Source organism: Copadichromis virginalis, linkage group LG14, assembly GCF_057382275.1.
Source record: "Copadichromis virginalis isolate Kocher_CV1m ecotype Utaka linkage group LG14, C_Virginalis_male_GT1.1, whole genome shotgun sequence".
Lineage (NCBI taxonomy): Eukaryota > Metazoa > Chordata > Actinopteri > Cichliformes > Cichlidae > Copadichromis > Copadichromis virginalis.
The window spans coordinates 31,009,757-31,026,922 of NC_140631.1; the positions used below are offsets into that span (position 1 = coordinate 31,009,757).

Here is a 17,166-nt window from a genome sequence, read left to right on the forward strand (position 1 = left end):
TTGTGGACAGTTGTTTAGTCAGCCTCTCTCAAAATGATCTGTGTGCTCTAAAAAACATGATGCTTTCATTACAACACAACATATAAAGTTTAGAGGAGCAGCATACAAGTGATGTATAAAGGTAAAACTGCCTGACATTTAAATCTGGATATGCTATGTGAGCTCCAGCCTGAGTTCATTGCATTACCCACTGTGGCCCATTACACCGCAGCCTCCCTCCACCTGTGTGGCTCTGCTTCAATTACACTCACAAACTTGACCTGCCAAGAGCAAGAACAATTAACCTTTCAGAACTCCAAGGAGAGAACAATTTCTTCACCTTTGATTGCAAACTAGCTAATTGAATTAAAATAAACAATTTCTTTTTTTTGTGGAGCCCCCCTCCCAGACCCCAAAAATATTCGAACAGAGATAAAAGGCTGAAATGTAGCGGATGGCATTTGCTGTCTGGCTGAGATAAGTGTGTGTGCTGTGCAGATGTCTGCACAACAGTTTAGAACCTGCTTGGGGACAGCCTAATTACACTCTTAAGAGCATATGTTAATGGTGCCTCTCACTTTATATGAGTGAGTATGTGTGTGTCTAATGACAAAGAAAGCCTGAGGGTGGGATCTGTACAGTGTGCTATGTTGGTTAGTGCTGAGCAGGAGTGAGTCTTTTACCGACTCACCATCTATCTTTCAATCTCCCTCGCTTTGTCTCTCTCTTTAATTCCTCTTTTAACACAAGCAGATTTGACACAGCTTCAAACACTTGGTGAATTGTATTGTCTATAATTGTCTCACAAACTATTTGGAGGAGCAAAGTGAAAAAATACTAGAGGTGAACAAACTAATGGTTTGATAAATAAATAAATGTCAAATTTATCATCAGAAGAATTCTACTTAAAGTCGTCACCCCCAATAAATATTTATCACCAGTAATATGGACAATGTTGGTAGCAAGTCATCTTCAAATGTCACTGTAAATAATCATTCTGTACATTCGATAATCTTTAATCCTACAACTGTTTACAACTTGCATAGTTCCCATTTCTGTATAGCTGTATATCCCAGATTCTGTAAAGTTATTTATTTCATATTCTGTATAGTTTTTCATATTTATATCCTGTTCATATCCTGTACATAGCTTGTACTCACTACAGCCTGTACATACTTATAGTTATAGAATATTCACAACATACTTCATACCGTGTACATTATAACATACCATAATAGACCCATTTCTGTAATATACTCACATATCTATATTATTGCTAATATATATTGTAATATATCTATATCACTAAAGCACTTCTGGATGGATGCAAACTGCATTTCGTTGCCCTGTACCTGTGCATGTGCAATGACAATAAAGTTGAATTCTATTCTATTCTATTCTATTTTTTAGGCTTGTTAAGGAACAATTTTATGATTACAGACAAAGCCACATTATTAAAAATGAAGGAAATGGCTCTAAATAGCCTACAATCATGCATCAGTCCTGTTTTTGTTCTTTTGCACTTGCTGAAATGCATCTGCAGCAACAAGTGTCCATAAAAAGCCTCCTAGTACAGCGTTCCAATCCCCGGCCCAGGGAAACCATCAAGCCTAAAATCCTCCACGACTACCAACCGGGTGAACTCCAGCTTCTATCAGAAATGAGTCTGACTTATTATTGGTGAATAAATGTCAGCAAACCATGCTGATGTGACAGGGTGTACAGGGAAGGAATAGCCCATAACCACCGGCCCAATAGTAACTGGAACTATTTAACCAAACATGAACTTTTTTTCTAGACAAGATTCTCGGATACCTTTTATGACCAGCACAGAAACTCAGGTTTTGTGTTGGCTCCAGCACTCGGAAATGATAAACAGCCCTAGTCTTCAATAGTACAAAGGCAGACTACTCCAGCACTATTTTCTGATGTATATACACTCCATGGACAGCTTATTAGGTGCACCTAGATAAAACTATTACAAACCAATAAAACAGCATAGCAATAAATCATCACCCTGTAGGTTAATAATATTCTGGTTTTGTCTCTAGTTCCAGACCTGCTGTAGTATGGCGCTAATTCAACTTCATGGTCACTTTGGGTAATAACATGAATTTGTCATCTATTTAAAGCAGTTTTTTTTTTTAATATAATTAAAGGAAAATAAAATCTAGGGTTTACTGATGGGATAAAAAATTGGTGTAAAACCATACAATAAATTCCTACCCGAGATACATGTGCAGATTGGACTTTAGTTTTAATGTTAGTGAAACAGATCTTGCTGGAAACCTTTTTGTCTGTAATGAGGGTTTGTTTTGGTTCAGTGAATCGTGCCTGAATTACATAATGTTTGAGTTGTACTCATACGTCAGTCTGAAGACAAGAGCCAAAAAAACAAATAAAAAAATAATATTTTTACTGTGATCGCTCGCTTTCCAAACACAGCCCCCTCAACTACCTCTGCATCTCTCTCTCTCCCCAACTCTCTCTCAGACCTTCTGTCCCTTTCTCACCCACTCCTCCCTCACACATCACACCTCTCATTACTCCACAGTGAGAGGCCAATCTGAGGGAGTGTGAGTGCTGTGCCTGTGCGAATGTGATTGGCGCTGCTGCACATCAGTGTTTCACTAACCCCTTATCCATCTTCAACTCTGCTCTTCTGGTTGGAAGTCAGATAAATCAGACAAACTGAACCTTGGAGCCAGAGTACTTGATATTTCATTGAATAAAACGTGAGGAGTCCATGTCTAAAAGACACCTGTAAGTTGCTGAACTGGGTTACAGTGCTACACAGCAGAAAATATTTCAGGACCTACCACTACAAATATCAAGATGTAAAAGTCAAGATCTTAGTGTATGAGAGAATGAGAATGTCTTTATCAAGTTGCTTCAGGTTTCTTGCTTCAGAAGTAAAATTCTTACATAAACAGAAGTAAAACCTAAAGAAAAAACCCTGAATCTTCATCAAGGGCAAGGTTGATGTACTTTCTACTTTAACTTTACTGCAAAACAGACTAAAAGTATGCACTTCAATGTATGATTTGTATATAAAGATCCCTTTTCAATTCACTTTGTGCCAAAGCTTAAATTTTATGACTCGTTCAAGTTCATTACATTGGACTGTTTGCTTTTATGCCATATGCAAAATCATGGACTCTTCCCAGGACTTGAATGCCAATTTTGTGTATAAAGCTATAAACTCTGTTTGTCAGCTCCCTGTTATAGCACCCACTTGCAAATTATGCTGACTACCCAATTAAGTGTGCAGTGATGCTTACAGAATACATTTCAAATGCTGTTGATTGCAAATTTTAGGTGACTACTAGCTGCTGAACACTAGATTTCTGGCAGGGTCCTTGATGTGAAAGATAAATTACCCAGCCTTTATATCAGAGAGACACAGCAGTGATAAAGAATTGGCAAATGAAGAACACAAAGAGCCAAAGGAGGAGTTTTAGGGATGTGTGTAGGTTAATTAATTTTTGGATTTAATGTTGCTGTATGGCATAGCACACGAACAAGGAAAAACAGAGCACAAAACAGAATGAAAAACAGTGCAAGAGAATATGAGAAATCATTTTGCTTCATCTGCTTTGGCTCAGCATTTCTAACTAAATAAAAGAACGCTTTAATTAGGGCACGCGTTAGCGCATGTGTAAATAAGTCCATATTTATATTTGTTGCAACGCATATTCAGGAATTTGGGTTTAAAGGGCAGAGTTTCAGATTTAATTTGAGAAGTTTACCCACAACACCACAGTGAGAAATTAATGGCTGTTTCATACATACTCATACTGTGTTTCTAGAGTGGTATGCATTCCCTTGACCATATATATGTCTTTAATATGTCTGGGCAAAAAATATATATATATATATTTCTTTTAAAATGTGACAGTGTCAAACAAACCATCAAATGAATAACATTTTGAAAAAAAAAAACTGTGTGTATGCATTATAATACTCACGCATCTACATCTGGTATCAGAGCCAGTTTGCTGGGAAAGATCTCCGAGAGAAGCACTCGAGTGAAGGACTTGCCCAAGGACTGGAGCTTTGACTCCAGGTGCTGGAAGAAAAAGAGATGAAAACATTTTGCCTTCTAGACATAAAATAGGCTGTGAAACTCAGCCACATATAATAAGGTATAGGTCACATGATTTATGGCATTAACATGTGCTGATAATCACTCCAGAGGTTTTGTGCTTTCACAGTTTCAGCTTGACTAGACTTTTTCATCTGAACATCAAGCTTTGAACTATTGCATCTCCGCCTATTTATTTTTTCTGCTAATGCACATTTACACATTGGAAACAACATCTTACACTCCCACCAGTATAATGTGATTCTTCCCTTCAATCTCTTTCCAATTAGCTCTGGCCTCAACACCTCAACAGGGAAGCTTACAGATTAGACCCCCAAACTATGTTCAGCGCTAAGTGCCTAGTGTACTATTCCAGCCTCTATACAGACAATCAATCTCTTCATCCTTTTGCCATGTGACCAGGCACACTGTAAAGATAATTCTTTATTGGGCACTTACAACTGAAATCCCATTCTCGCAGTCTCCACCTAGAGCTTAAAGCTGTAGGAGAGGGCAGGAATTTAGATTGAGCATTTGTGCCTCAGATTGGCTCATTTAAATGTTTTTTACAGTGTATGCATTCCTGTGGTGGATTAACTAACTCATCTGTCAATCTAATATAAGAAGACCATATGATCCCACTCCTTTGATTAGTAATAAAATTAATTACCATCCCCAAAACCAGTGTTTTCAGGCAGAGTCTTACATCGTCAGACATGGAAGTGTTGAATCTCGCAATCACTTCAGGCTTGGCAGTAAACTGTTAGATCGGGTGCTGAACAGTCTGATGAAACCTACACAATTACATCACCAGCAAAGCTGCAGTTCTAATGTGCCTGGTTTCTCTCCACTCTTTAAGTCCACCTGAAGATTCTGTCCATAGATTTGACAGAACAAAGGTTTAAAACAAATAAATAAATCAGCCCAGCTACAACTAGGAACACACTTTACTTGGTGAGGTATTGTACACAATAGTTTTGAGCTTTTTCTGCATGGAAAGTTTCCAACACAGTTAGCTACTGAATCATCAGTGTCCCCCACACCCATCTGGTAAAATTCACTTTGGCAGTTCTGGAAAAGGGCAGTCTAGCCAGAAGTTATAAAACATTATACCATTATAAAGACATTTTTCACAACAGAAAACTGACAGACAAGCGAGACAAAGACAGTGTGACTGGCGAGTAGCGGTGTCACATGTGGCTATCATTCCTCAGGGTCGGTGAATAAGGCCTGATGGGCACAAGCCCAGTCACCAGACCTTATAAAACATGTCATTAAATTAAACTGTTTAGCCAAATCAAGGAACTTGGTTCTTTTTCTCACTCTGTCTTTTTAGTTGTGGGTAGCGGACTGAGGCGTTACTTGGGAATCCAAAAGGCAGACAAACCAGAAGATATCCCATAAATCCTTCTTTGATGAGATATAGGTAAAATGTGACTGTTATCCGCTGTCCTTGGGAGTATCTTGCAACATTTAGATCACTGTGCTCTTATCAGATAGTTCTGCCCCCTTACTTGAGAGGTTATCTGACACTACACTTCCTAATCTTAAAAGATCTCTGGTGAGTTTGTATTCAAATCCCTTTTTTAAATCCACCCCCGAATGCAACACAAAGATTAAACTTTTCACTCTAGTTGACATTTATACATCAGTGCTAACATAATCTCTTGAGTCTGGATATTTGCGAACAAGTCAAGTCTATGCATGTACACTCGCTGAGGAAGTATTAAACCATTTACATCTAGCATTTAGATGGAGGCTCCAGTTTTTCATACAGCAATCCATACAGCACTGAATTATTACTGATTAAATTATGATTTAATTAGTAATAAGTAAAATTCAAAACAGTAGGGAAAAGAAGGGGAAACAAAACAAAGAAAAAGGAACAAACAGGAGAAAAACAAACTGGCAATTGAAGAGAGGGCAAAGCAGGAGGACCAGCTGCAAGTTAAGAGTGACTAGAGACCTTCACGCATGCTAATACATAATATTTTGTACTTGCAGAGACTGAGCTTCTCACTTATGAGTCTGCACCAAATATACCAGCCTTTGACTGTGTGCATTTACTATACTATTTATGAATTCTCATGCCAATAGTTCTTACCTACAAAGTGTGATGAGAGCATTAAACAGGTACCGATAGATAATTTAAAATCATTTATGTATAAAAATACCCCACATTTCACTGAATTATTACAATTAACCAGTTGAATACTGCTTAGAAATGCTTGCTGAACAAGAACGTGAGCTGCATTTCTAAGTGGCTGAATTTTCCAGAGTTAATTTATGCAAATAATGTGATGGGACTGTGCTGCAAAAGCTTTCACCAAGGAAAAGTATAGACTGTTCTTTATGCTTTGAGATGTTTATTTGTAGTTGTTTATTTAATGTTTGTATTGTGGAAGCAATAACAGAAAACGCTCAAAATCATACATCACTAGTAACACTCCAACACAGTCATGCTTGAAGCCAGCAGCGAGATCAAGGATAAGATTTCCATGGCTGTTTGGCTGCATCATCCTAAATTTGAAATAACAAGCTCCCAGTGTGACGACTTCTTGTCTTATTACTACTTCATGTCACCAAATCACTTGTCAAAAAAACTCGCGCTAAGAAATATTACAAGCCGTTGCACAAGTGGCCTCGGGACATGTAGAGTGTTGAAATGAGGATGCAAACTCACCTCCAGGACTTTAGGGCTGCCCTGTCGGCCAAGCGTGCCCAAGATCAGTCCCCATCTCTGGGCCAGTCGAGCCTTGTCAATAGCCTGGAGCCTTATAGCGCGCATGGCCTCGTGGTCGTAGTATTCCCTGGAGAACACCTTACTGTAGGGGTCGTATCTACAAGCATAGCCAGGCAGAAAAAGGCTGAAAATCACAGATGTGAACAGGACGTGTCGATACTTTTGAAAGAATGAACCTGATTACACATATTACAATCCATTGTTCTGGCATCAATCTCAAGGACATAAATGCACCAAAAAAAAAAAAAAAAGAAAAGAAAAAAGGTGAAAAATCCAATCACAAAAAGTCATCAAATACAACAGGAGTTAGTGTATCTGAGGGAAAAATAGATGTATTTTTGAGCATCTAATCTCCTTTTCTCTGGTACAAGGGGTACACTTGAGATTAGAATCTTGTTTATGAGAGAGACCTGTGATCTGTGCAGCAGTGCATATGTCTATAACAACACAATTTCACTTTGCATGCAAGCAAGCCTTATCAAAACAGAACTTGAGCTTCACATAATGTTATCATGCCACTGCGATAAGGTGAATAATCAGGACTGCAAGCAGTTTTTAAATTTAAACAGCACTAAAAAGCATCATAAGATTCTGAGCCTAGAACATAAATTGAGGATCCAAAAAGGTGATTATGAATGTTGATCGCTTCCGTACTTAAAAAAATGTTTTACTTTTTTCATTGCAATTATTACAAAAAGTTTATTTGACATCATTTGCCCCCAAATGATCAAACTAACACTAGTTCTATAATAAACACTATTTTGTATCATATAAAGAGAGATATACATGAAATATGTGACAATACCTGTAGGCAGGAATGTCTGGGTTTGCAATCATGATTGATTCCAGGTGAAATCTTCCATCTCCAAGATAACTGTAGAAAGATACCAATCAATTCAATGTTTGAGGTGAATGAAACGAGAGGAAAAATAAAGTGTGCAAAGAAAATTCCCTGAAGATGATTAAAATTCATTGTGCAGCCATAAGAAATGCTGACCTATTCTCTTATTCTCTCCATCAGCGTTTTCTCTCTGTTTTTTTTTTTTTAACATTGTCTTTTAATTTATGTCTGCAGCCTCTTAACAGAAGACCAAAGTGTTTTCGGGCAGAAGCCTTACGGCTTGGGTGGAGGGTCTGCCCACTTCTGCTGTTTGGGAATGTGACCTCAACGAGCGGAGCACGCTGTTTACAGAGAATACAAGCTTTCCCAATTAACCCGGGGTCTGGTGCTGGGGATTCGCCAGAGCGCAAGCAGACATGGAGTTCACAAACCGCAAACACTGAGTGACATGGAGGTGTCTAAAAATGCAAGGTCTCTTACATAAATGCCCCTTGGGGTCAGGCTGAGAACAATCCTGTTGTTAGTTTGAGGGGGACTCAGGTCAGTACCCCTACTTATTACTTAGCAGGTGTCTCAAAAGGCCTACTGTGCCAGGACGTGCAATTAAACCCACTAACTGGTCAGTGTTTAGAGTGGCTCAAAGCAGGCTGTGGGTGGTTTGCCATACAGGCTACCAAGAGACACGACTAGCTGAGGCTCTATTTGTTAGCAAGTGCATGGTTGTGTGTAAGCACGTTTGTCTCTGTTTGCATCTGTGTAATAACACTGAACACAAAATGAACTCAAGGAGAGCCTCTGTTGCACTGCCTCTCTTTGCTTAGAAACATCCAAGGCCCTCGTATAATTATGTTCCCAACAATAAGCCTGCTGCATTTCAGTCACGGTTGTCCTCAGCACTCTGCGGCTAAAAAAGGTTGGTGTGCTTTAACGCTCCCTATGACCACAGTCCTTCTATCTATATTCTTTATTTTTCAAAAGTGCTCTCACTAGAATGGCAGAATGCTGTGTGCCTGTGCGTTACGCAACTGCCTATTTTCACATTCACATCTTCATATTGTTCTATTATGAGTGAGAGCTAGAGGTGGCAGATCGAAATGGGCGAATGGCCATTTCAATACACTTTAAAAATACTTTTCATTATGGAAATGACAGAGACTAAGACCTTTTAGAGCTTCAAAATCACCCTTAAAGACTAATGCATCACTATTCATTCTTCATATTGCTCAAGCGGGTCAAAACTTTGATAAAATGCAATTACAGCTTGAGCACACACCACTTTTTGCGGGAACTTGCTCATTTCGAATTCATATAGGATGACTTGATATTAAATATTCATTTATTGCTATAATACAGGTGCTGAACAAAACCATGCACTGTAAAAAAGAAATCATATTAAGAGCAGATCTGCTCTGCTTTCGTTAGTGACAGTGAACAATCAAAGCGCTATTACCCGAATAATTCGTTAAAGTAAAAAGAGACTGATCAGCAGAGGGAAACCATTTCGCTGTAGCTGCACTTCTGATATAGCTTTCACATCAAAATAAAATGTTTCAGCTATATATTTTTAGACTGAAATTTAACACTAGGGGATGGTGCTACCAGTGAGGTTAAAGTCCTCATCATTGCTCATGTGTTCAATGTAACACGTGTGGATTAAATGAGAAAGAGAGCAACATACATCCCTCAGGTAGGCTAATCGATTTTCTCTCCCAGCACACCTCTGCACAAGCCAGCTGACACATCAAAGACAACGCACATTGGATTAGAAGGTGAAACACACTCTGACCCTTCCACAGCTTTCACGCATACAAAGAGACACACTGAAACAGACACACAGTACACATCACTTTTGTATCCACTTATGCATATAGCAAAGCCCGTCCTTGTGCAGCTGTTACGCACTGGGAGATTTTAATCGCATGGACAAACATTAGATGTGTGCAGATCAGACATATGGGGCTGTGCACCTCGGCATAATTATATCAAGGGAACATCATCTCACTGTGCACTACAAAGCATAAGATTTATCTACTGCAGACCAGCACCAGATGTATAGACACACAGTAGCTGCGGAGGTGTTGTTTGTTAGTTGGACCTGTTACTTTGCCAAGCGTTTTCCTCCCTGCAGCACAGGCAAAATAAGCATCACTTTGACACATCGCACATGAACGGTGTTTTTGTGAAAATACACAGGAAGTAGTCTTTTAGGGTACATGCAGCTCCTGACTGGATGCATCATCTTTTTTTTTCTGATTAAGATTAAATAAATGGGGAAAATAAGAAATTAAAACGGGCAATCAGACAAGCTGAAACTAATATATCAAGGAAACCTGTCAATCCTTACTATGGCAACGTATAGTAGGTGTTATATTTTGCTAAAGCGTTTCCTTAAATCTAAACTATAAAACATGTGAATATGTTGACTCTGGCTTGAAACAAGCCAAAGGTGTCTGAATACATACAATTCAAGCTATTCAAGGTGGCCGTTTCTGGCTCCTTATAGCTCACAGATATGGCTGGTTATCACAGCCAGCTCTGTCTGGTGTGACAGGCATTATGGCATACAGATTATTACTCATGCCACATGGGTGGGCATGGCAATAGCAGGCTTTACTATGGAAGGAAAGGAGAGAGAAGACAATGGCTGGATGAGCCAATGCTGGATCTCTGCAGCTATCTAATCTGTGCTAACTAAAAAAAAGGAACTGGGCAGACACTGTAAGGTGGGAGACAGGAGGAATAAGATTTCTTACACAATGGCATTGACATGGCGCTCCAAGCGAGGGGAGGTGCAGCCTAAAATTTCTCCTGGTGACAGAGGGCGACACTGTGGGACATGCACATCATACTCTGTCTTGAGGGCTGCACTCACAGCCTAGAATATGGAGGAAGGAGAAGAGATTATATTCTCTGTGCACGTATTTAATCAGGTTCTTCACTTTTGATGGTTCATTTTTACATTTTTAATAATGGAAAGATAACAAGAGATGCATTGAATATGAATGTGGCTGAGTCTGAACCTACAGAAAACATACAGACCAAACATTTTTCTTCATCTTCCATCAGACTCTGTGCTGTAGGACATTTAAGTAAAACAAAACAATAGATATTACATTAAAGCCAAGTCTGCCTTTTAATGGGTTTCGAGGTTTGCATTGCAATTTTACATTTGATGTAAATCAAGTGATATTAATGCAGAGACCTGCACTTTAATGTAGTGTCCATTGTTTTATTTTAAATTGAGCATGCTAAAGATATGAACCAGAGGAATAAAAACGTGCAACTGTCTGTGGTCTCGATTCAATGTATGCAAAAGGGAAAAACAGAATTAAAAGTCAGAAGATAGGGGATTACCCACTATTACCACTGGTGCAAATATATAGAATATTATAATAATATAATATTTTTAAAAGACTGAAAATGTCAACTTCAAGTGATACTGAAAGGGTCATGAATGATTTTCTGCCAGAAGTGTAACTCTTAACACACAACTGGTGTTTAAATCCTCATGCTTCTGCAAAGCACCAAAAAAGAGTGCTTTAATTTTTAGAAAAATGAACTAGTTCATGTGTACTCATTTAGATGAAAAGAGAAAACGAGTGAACAATTATTATAAGAAGAAAAAAAAAAGGGAAAAAGTGTGTGTGTTCTGAGGATAAACAAACGATTTAAGGCTAATTTAAGGCAGTCCACAAGGAATACGGGTGAACTTCTCCTGCCCGTACTGTGTGACCCCAACAAGCCTACACACATAAGACACGAGTGAGAGCAAGCATGCATACAAAACATAGAGACTTATGCAGACATATACACATAGGCGGACTCAAACATCCCATCATATAATGTGACCTGTTACGGTAGAGCTTGATTTAAAAATAGCAGTGGTTGCATTAGTAAACGTCCAAAGTGGTGCTGGTTCAACACAGCATATGAAAGCAGCAAAATGCATTATAGAAAAGGGAGGCAGCCAGCCTGAAAGAAGGCTGCTCGAGCTTAATACTATAGCTGCTGCCACTGCTTATATAAAGAGCACTACTGAGCACGATGCTGAACCGAGCGGCCTTCCGAGTTCATTGCACCTTTCAAATCCAAAATAACTGCTGCCGGATTTGTCAAACCCACACTTGAACTGAGCTTTAAGAGCGGCGTGTGAGCTTGTTCATAAAAGCCAGGAACTGCAAAAAAAAGTATACTGTACAAATGCAGAGATGTGTGTGTGTGTGTGTGTGTATTCCTGTACTGTACAGAAAAATATACTCTTTATGTAATATGGAAAATACAAGTGACAATAACTGTGTGCGTCAGCTCTCTCCGACGCGAGAATCACACACAAATGCACACAAAGTCTGACAGAACCGGCGCTTAATCACCTGCAGCGCCGCCACAAACTGAATAGTGCTGACGAGTGCAAGAGACTGTCCAGGAGAGAAGTTGAACTTGATTGTGTCCAGGAAGTGTGCATTGTCCATCTGGATATCCACAAACACATACAGCATCTTGATACCTGCAGTCGAGTCTATGGGGACTGCAGCAAGACAAAGACAAAAGAAAGACAGATGAATACTTCAGTCCTGCTTCTTTAGACTGCTGTATATGCAACATCAAAACATAAACATATATACACAGCAATACAGCTACACAAATAAACCGTATGTGAGCATACTGCAAATATAAAGATCCTACGGTACGCACCTATGTGACATAACTGAAACATGAGTGAGAGTCTAGCACGTGCAGGAACTGATGCAAAGACCTCAATTATTTAGGGAAGGAGAAGGACACACGCGATTACTATTAATGCCATTAATTTCACAGACCATTTACTACGCGCCCGGGCCTGTGAGACGTAGCGACAGACATGCTGAGTTAGATGCTGAATAAAGCAGGGGAGAGTCCAAGAAACAAGGGGGGAAAGGGTCTAGATAAGAACGAAGAATTATTGTTTGTGTTGATCATTATAATCGGTCTTCCTCTCGTGCTACAGTTAATTTGCAGATCAGAAGCGAGGGGACTTTTTTGTTACAATTAAGCAAATGGCCCATTATGGTTGAAATGCTTTATGAACAAGTGCAGCTCACTTGATGGCCTAGATTAAAGCAACACTGAGAGAGAGAGCGATATGGGAGCAAGGCTCAACAATGTGCAGATAATAGGGAGTGAATAAAGAGGGGATAGTGGGAAAACATAAGAGCCGTCTTAACAAAGGACTGAAGGCAGCTGTGATGGAAATGGGAGAATAATGAAACATTCCCATGAAAGTAGGCTGGAAAATAGAGAAATTTAATTTGGGGGTGTGGGCAGATGATTTTATAATAAACTGTATAAAGAGCAAATGCTTTGGAATGGGAGGCAGGAGTGGAAAAAGTAACAGGATACCGAGCGTGTGTGTTATGGGTATTTAGTTTGAGTGTGAAGGGTAGGTTGTCAATTAACTGGGAACAGAGGTGATGAATGGGCTCACATTTCAGCACCGAGTAAAGGAGAACAGATGGATAGATATTTAAAACAGTGGGGTTTGCTGCAGGCCACACGCTGAGTGAGAAACCAAGGAGTTAAATACATCATGAGGGGGAGATAGGTAAAAATCTAGACTGAGACCAACAACCGTCTGTTGCTTGTTTATAGACACTCCCAAAACATAAAAGGGCAGAGGAAAGTGACATCGATCTGTGTTCACATTAGCATGGTAGCCTGAGAGCACTTAGGTGCTGCAATCAGAGACACAGTCAATGAGACAGACACGACTCACTTGCACCATCACTGGTTTTTATCCTTTTCATGGCAATAAGCTCACTTAGCACAGCTGCTTATTAATGCCCATGAAAACAAACACAAATGCACACTCAAATTGAACAAAAGGGTGGACATAGTGCTATACTGGCTTGGTTACAAATGGTCTGTTAAAAATCAATATGTAAAAACAAAATCTATTCTGATATTGTACCTCTGTATAATTCATGAACAATAAGCCAATCGTTTGGCATATTGAAAATGTGGTCCTGAAATAATCTGGATTATCTATGTGGGGAAACGTGATAGCATTTAACTTGGATTGGAGAATGGATTTAGCATTTATATAATGAAATAAGAGACGCTTGCTATGCTATTATGGTTTAATAAGATATGACATTTATTTGACCCAAAAGTTGGTGAATTACATTGTTAAAGCAACCTAGCTTGATAAAATAAAGAACTGAGAATGGCACAAAATACACAAACGAGCTCAATTTAACAAGAAAACGGATGTGAGTGAAGAGGGCAATATATAAAAATAGAAATGTAATACAATATGGTACTGTGGCGTTGTAGAGGGCAGTCAAGGTTATATGTTTATTAAATTTATTATCTAAAGCTATTCACCATAGCCACAATCATCTGAAGACTTCTCTATTACCTGATGGAGCAATCCAAACAGTGTATTGATTCACAATGAATTCAAACATTAACAGCAGGACATGAGAGGGTTCTCACTTAAAGTTAATGTCATAATCTGATACTGCTGACAACATTTCAACTGCTCAAAACAATCAATACAGTCGTATACAATAACAATCCCACAGCAAGTGTCTACAGATGGGAACTGTTACCTGGGCTGTTATAAAAATGACAAAACTGTTATCCAGTACCACACAAATACGACTAGCTACTCTAAAATCAGTGCCATGGCCATGCTCTGAAATGACTTTAATAGTGAGGATCTACTCATGATGTTTAAGGAAGACCAGTAAAACTTTCCTGCCATTATCGGAGGAGAGCTTCTATCTCCTGACAGTTTTCCTTCCTGGAGTTCAATTTTGGATTCTATATTTTGATTCCAGTATGTTCCCCAGTTTATCTCAGGCTGTTCTGTTCCAACTACTATGGTATTCAGGTTAAACATCAACAAAAAAGTCCCCAAACTCATATCTGCAAACAATGTTAGAACTTTAAAACACGGTTTTATGATGTTGCCCATATTGTCCGGCTCAAACTGGAGGTGCTTTATGATGAGGAAATATGAGAGGACACCACTACTCTCAAAAGCAGATACTGCAGAGGAAATGAAAGGGAAATGAATGAATGCGGGAGAGAGAGTTCCTCTGTAAGTCAGACAAAACACCGTGTCTTTCATCTCCCACAGGTGGCTGACATCTTGGGGAAACAGTGCAGTGATGTCCTCACGACTGAGAGATGAAGGTCAGGAACGGATGCACGACACCACCATTACATTTGCATTCTCTCAGGATCTGCAGTCCATTTGGGTTTGTTTGTTTTTTTTAATCTCTTCCATCAATTAATATCTGATCTCCATCCCAACCCGCAAAGACTTTAACGCCTTTATCCTTGCATTTGCTGGGCTACTCTCAGCAGAAACAGGTACATATCTTATCTTTTGTAAACATACATGCCTGCATACATAATTGCTCTATGATAATCAAATTATAAATATGCCAACAGCACATACACAAAGACTAACACAATGAACACAATAAAGCCAAAGAGCGAAAGAGAGAGTTTTTCAGTAGTATTAAAATTCTGTTGGTCATTTCTGGTATTTGGGATAGGTGAGGTCGTTCTGGCAGAGATATATCAAAACTATTGATTTAACATTTCCTCCCATGTTCTGCGAAAGGCAGACAGTGGGGGCGAGGGTGAAGGTCCTCGAGAACTGCTTGAGGTTTTCAAAGAACGGCTCTAATGCATGTCCTCCATTGATCTGCTGAGTAAATGTGATGCCCAGGCTCCAAACATCTGATATGCTTTCCAAACTAGAGTTGGGAAGAATGCACCAACTAGTAACATTTTCCATTGATCGATGGCTTTGTCTGTGAGTCTGTCGTTGTTGGTATGTCTATGTTCTGAAGCTTCTTTTTTTTTTAATGCAACCCACTCTTAGTAAGTGGGTGTCTTCGATGCTAGATCACTTGACATTCTCTACACGAAGAGTCATGAAGAGAGAAAAAAAAAACAGAGACTCACTTAGGCAACTGTGGCCATAGTGCACCATGAAATCTGCTCCCAGGGCTCGAGCAGTGAAGTCATCCACACAGCAGGCGCCGTACGTCACATCCCCCATCACAAATGTATCTGCATCTGTGAACCTGGAATTTGGGCAGAGGCTCTAATCACTGTTGTTACAGACCATATATGCTGTTGCTTGTTACCATAGCGAATAACACACATAGCATCCAAGGCATGGTGTGATTATAAGCGAGCTGAGTAAGATCAACTCCTATCCACTTGCTGCAGATTGAGTAGACTATATAGCATCTGACAAAGCTACCAGTCAATGACTGACTCACAGTACATCAGGGTGACACACTGCTATTCTTTTGCTCCTTATAACTGGGAGCCAGCGGCCAAAGTACAGTACAAGCTGTCTGATAGTTAAAGCCCTGCCAGACGAGGGTTAATGGGTCATCAGTTAGCCTGGCCACAGACAGAACGCTAGACGAAGAGGAGAAGCACAAAAGGAAATGTATGACTGATACAAATAGATTAGAGTTTGCAGAGGTCTTTAACAATCTATTTCCCAGATTTGCTGTGAAGGCTGTGAAATACACAGACCATGTGGGCCCTAATGTTCCACTTTGCAGATGTAAAAGGAGAAAATAATCATGGCCTTCTTGAAAGGAACACTAACAAATTACACAGGCATCTGTGGACTCAGTACTGTTAAAAATAATTGCAGATTGTGCTACTGAAAAACAAGTGCCTACACATATCACCCTTTATGGGCAAATAAAATGCTAAGTAAACCCATAAAGACTAAGTAAAATGAATAAAAGCGGGTAGTAACAGCAAAAAAGAGCTAATGAACAGAAGCTTCAGGCATTGTAAGGGAGGGAAGATGGGTAGACAAGGGGGTGTTTGTAAAATGAAGTTGTTGCCAGGTATTCGTGGCTGTATTCTGACAGATTTAGGCTAGACAGAAGAGGTAGAACTGAGACGAGAAGGAGGACTTGGGGAAAGGAGAGGAAAGTGATAAACAGAAATGGCTGCACACAATACAACATCTGTAGAAACCCACAGATTCTTAGTAATACGTCTCCTGCTGCCCAATCTTTCAACCAACATCTACTCTGTTTATTCCTCGCTCTGCACCTCGCCAGGGGCTTCACACAAAGTTTCTATTTAGCCTTTCCTCTCTCAATTTCTCTCATGTAATCTCTAGTTTGTGCTCTCTCTAGGCCCCTCATCATTGTCCCCTGGATTTCTACGTAGTTCCTCTCCAAATGTCCCTGTCCCTTCTCCTATAATAGCAGCTCTCAAGTGAAAGGAGTACAGGCCAGCTGAGCCCAGGAAAACACAGACAGAGCAACTCATCTGATAAATAAATATTTGCATTCAAAGGTTTGAATCAGTGGCTCTCTCTCTTTCTCTGGGTTTTGATTTTGTCTGCATCCATCTGTTTGTGCACCATTGGATGTCTAGCCAATAGCAGGAAGGTAATTAAGGATCACTAAAAATGATACAATAACAGGGATCATTTAAGGTTTCTCACTCACTGGAAAGATTATTTTTCATAAACGTGCAACA

The 17,166-nt window shown here is 39.5% G+C and overlaps 1 protein-coding gene across 1 annotated transcript in view; it reads right to left on the bottom strand.

Moving 5' to 3' along the window:
- Positions 1–17,166, bottom strand: part of dph1 (diphthamide biosynthesis 1) — a 75,126-nt gene that overhangs the window by 7,058 nt on the left and 50,902 nt on the right. Inside the window, exons 4-9 of the mRNA XM_085430415.1 lie at positions 15,607–15,728; positions 12,018–12,172; positions 10,401–10,522; positions 7,612–7,680; positions 6,747–6,903; positions 3,948–4,048 (exon numbers count right to left, since the gene is read on the bottom strand). Of these exons, the coding sequence (XP_085286541.1) occupies positions 3,948–4,048; positions 6,747–6,903; positions 7,612–7,680; positions 10,401–10,522; positions 12,018–12,172; positions 15,607–15,728 (726 nt within the window). The remainder of the gene's footprint in view (positions 1–3,947; positions 4,049–6,746; positions 6,904–7,611; positions 7,681–10,400; positions 10,523–12,017; positions 12,173–15,606; positions 15,729–17,166) is intronic.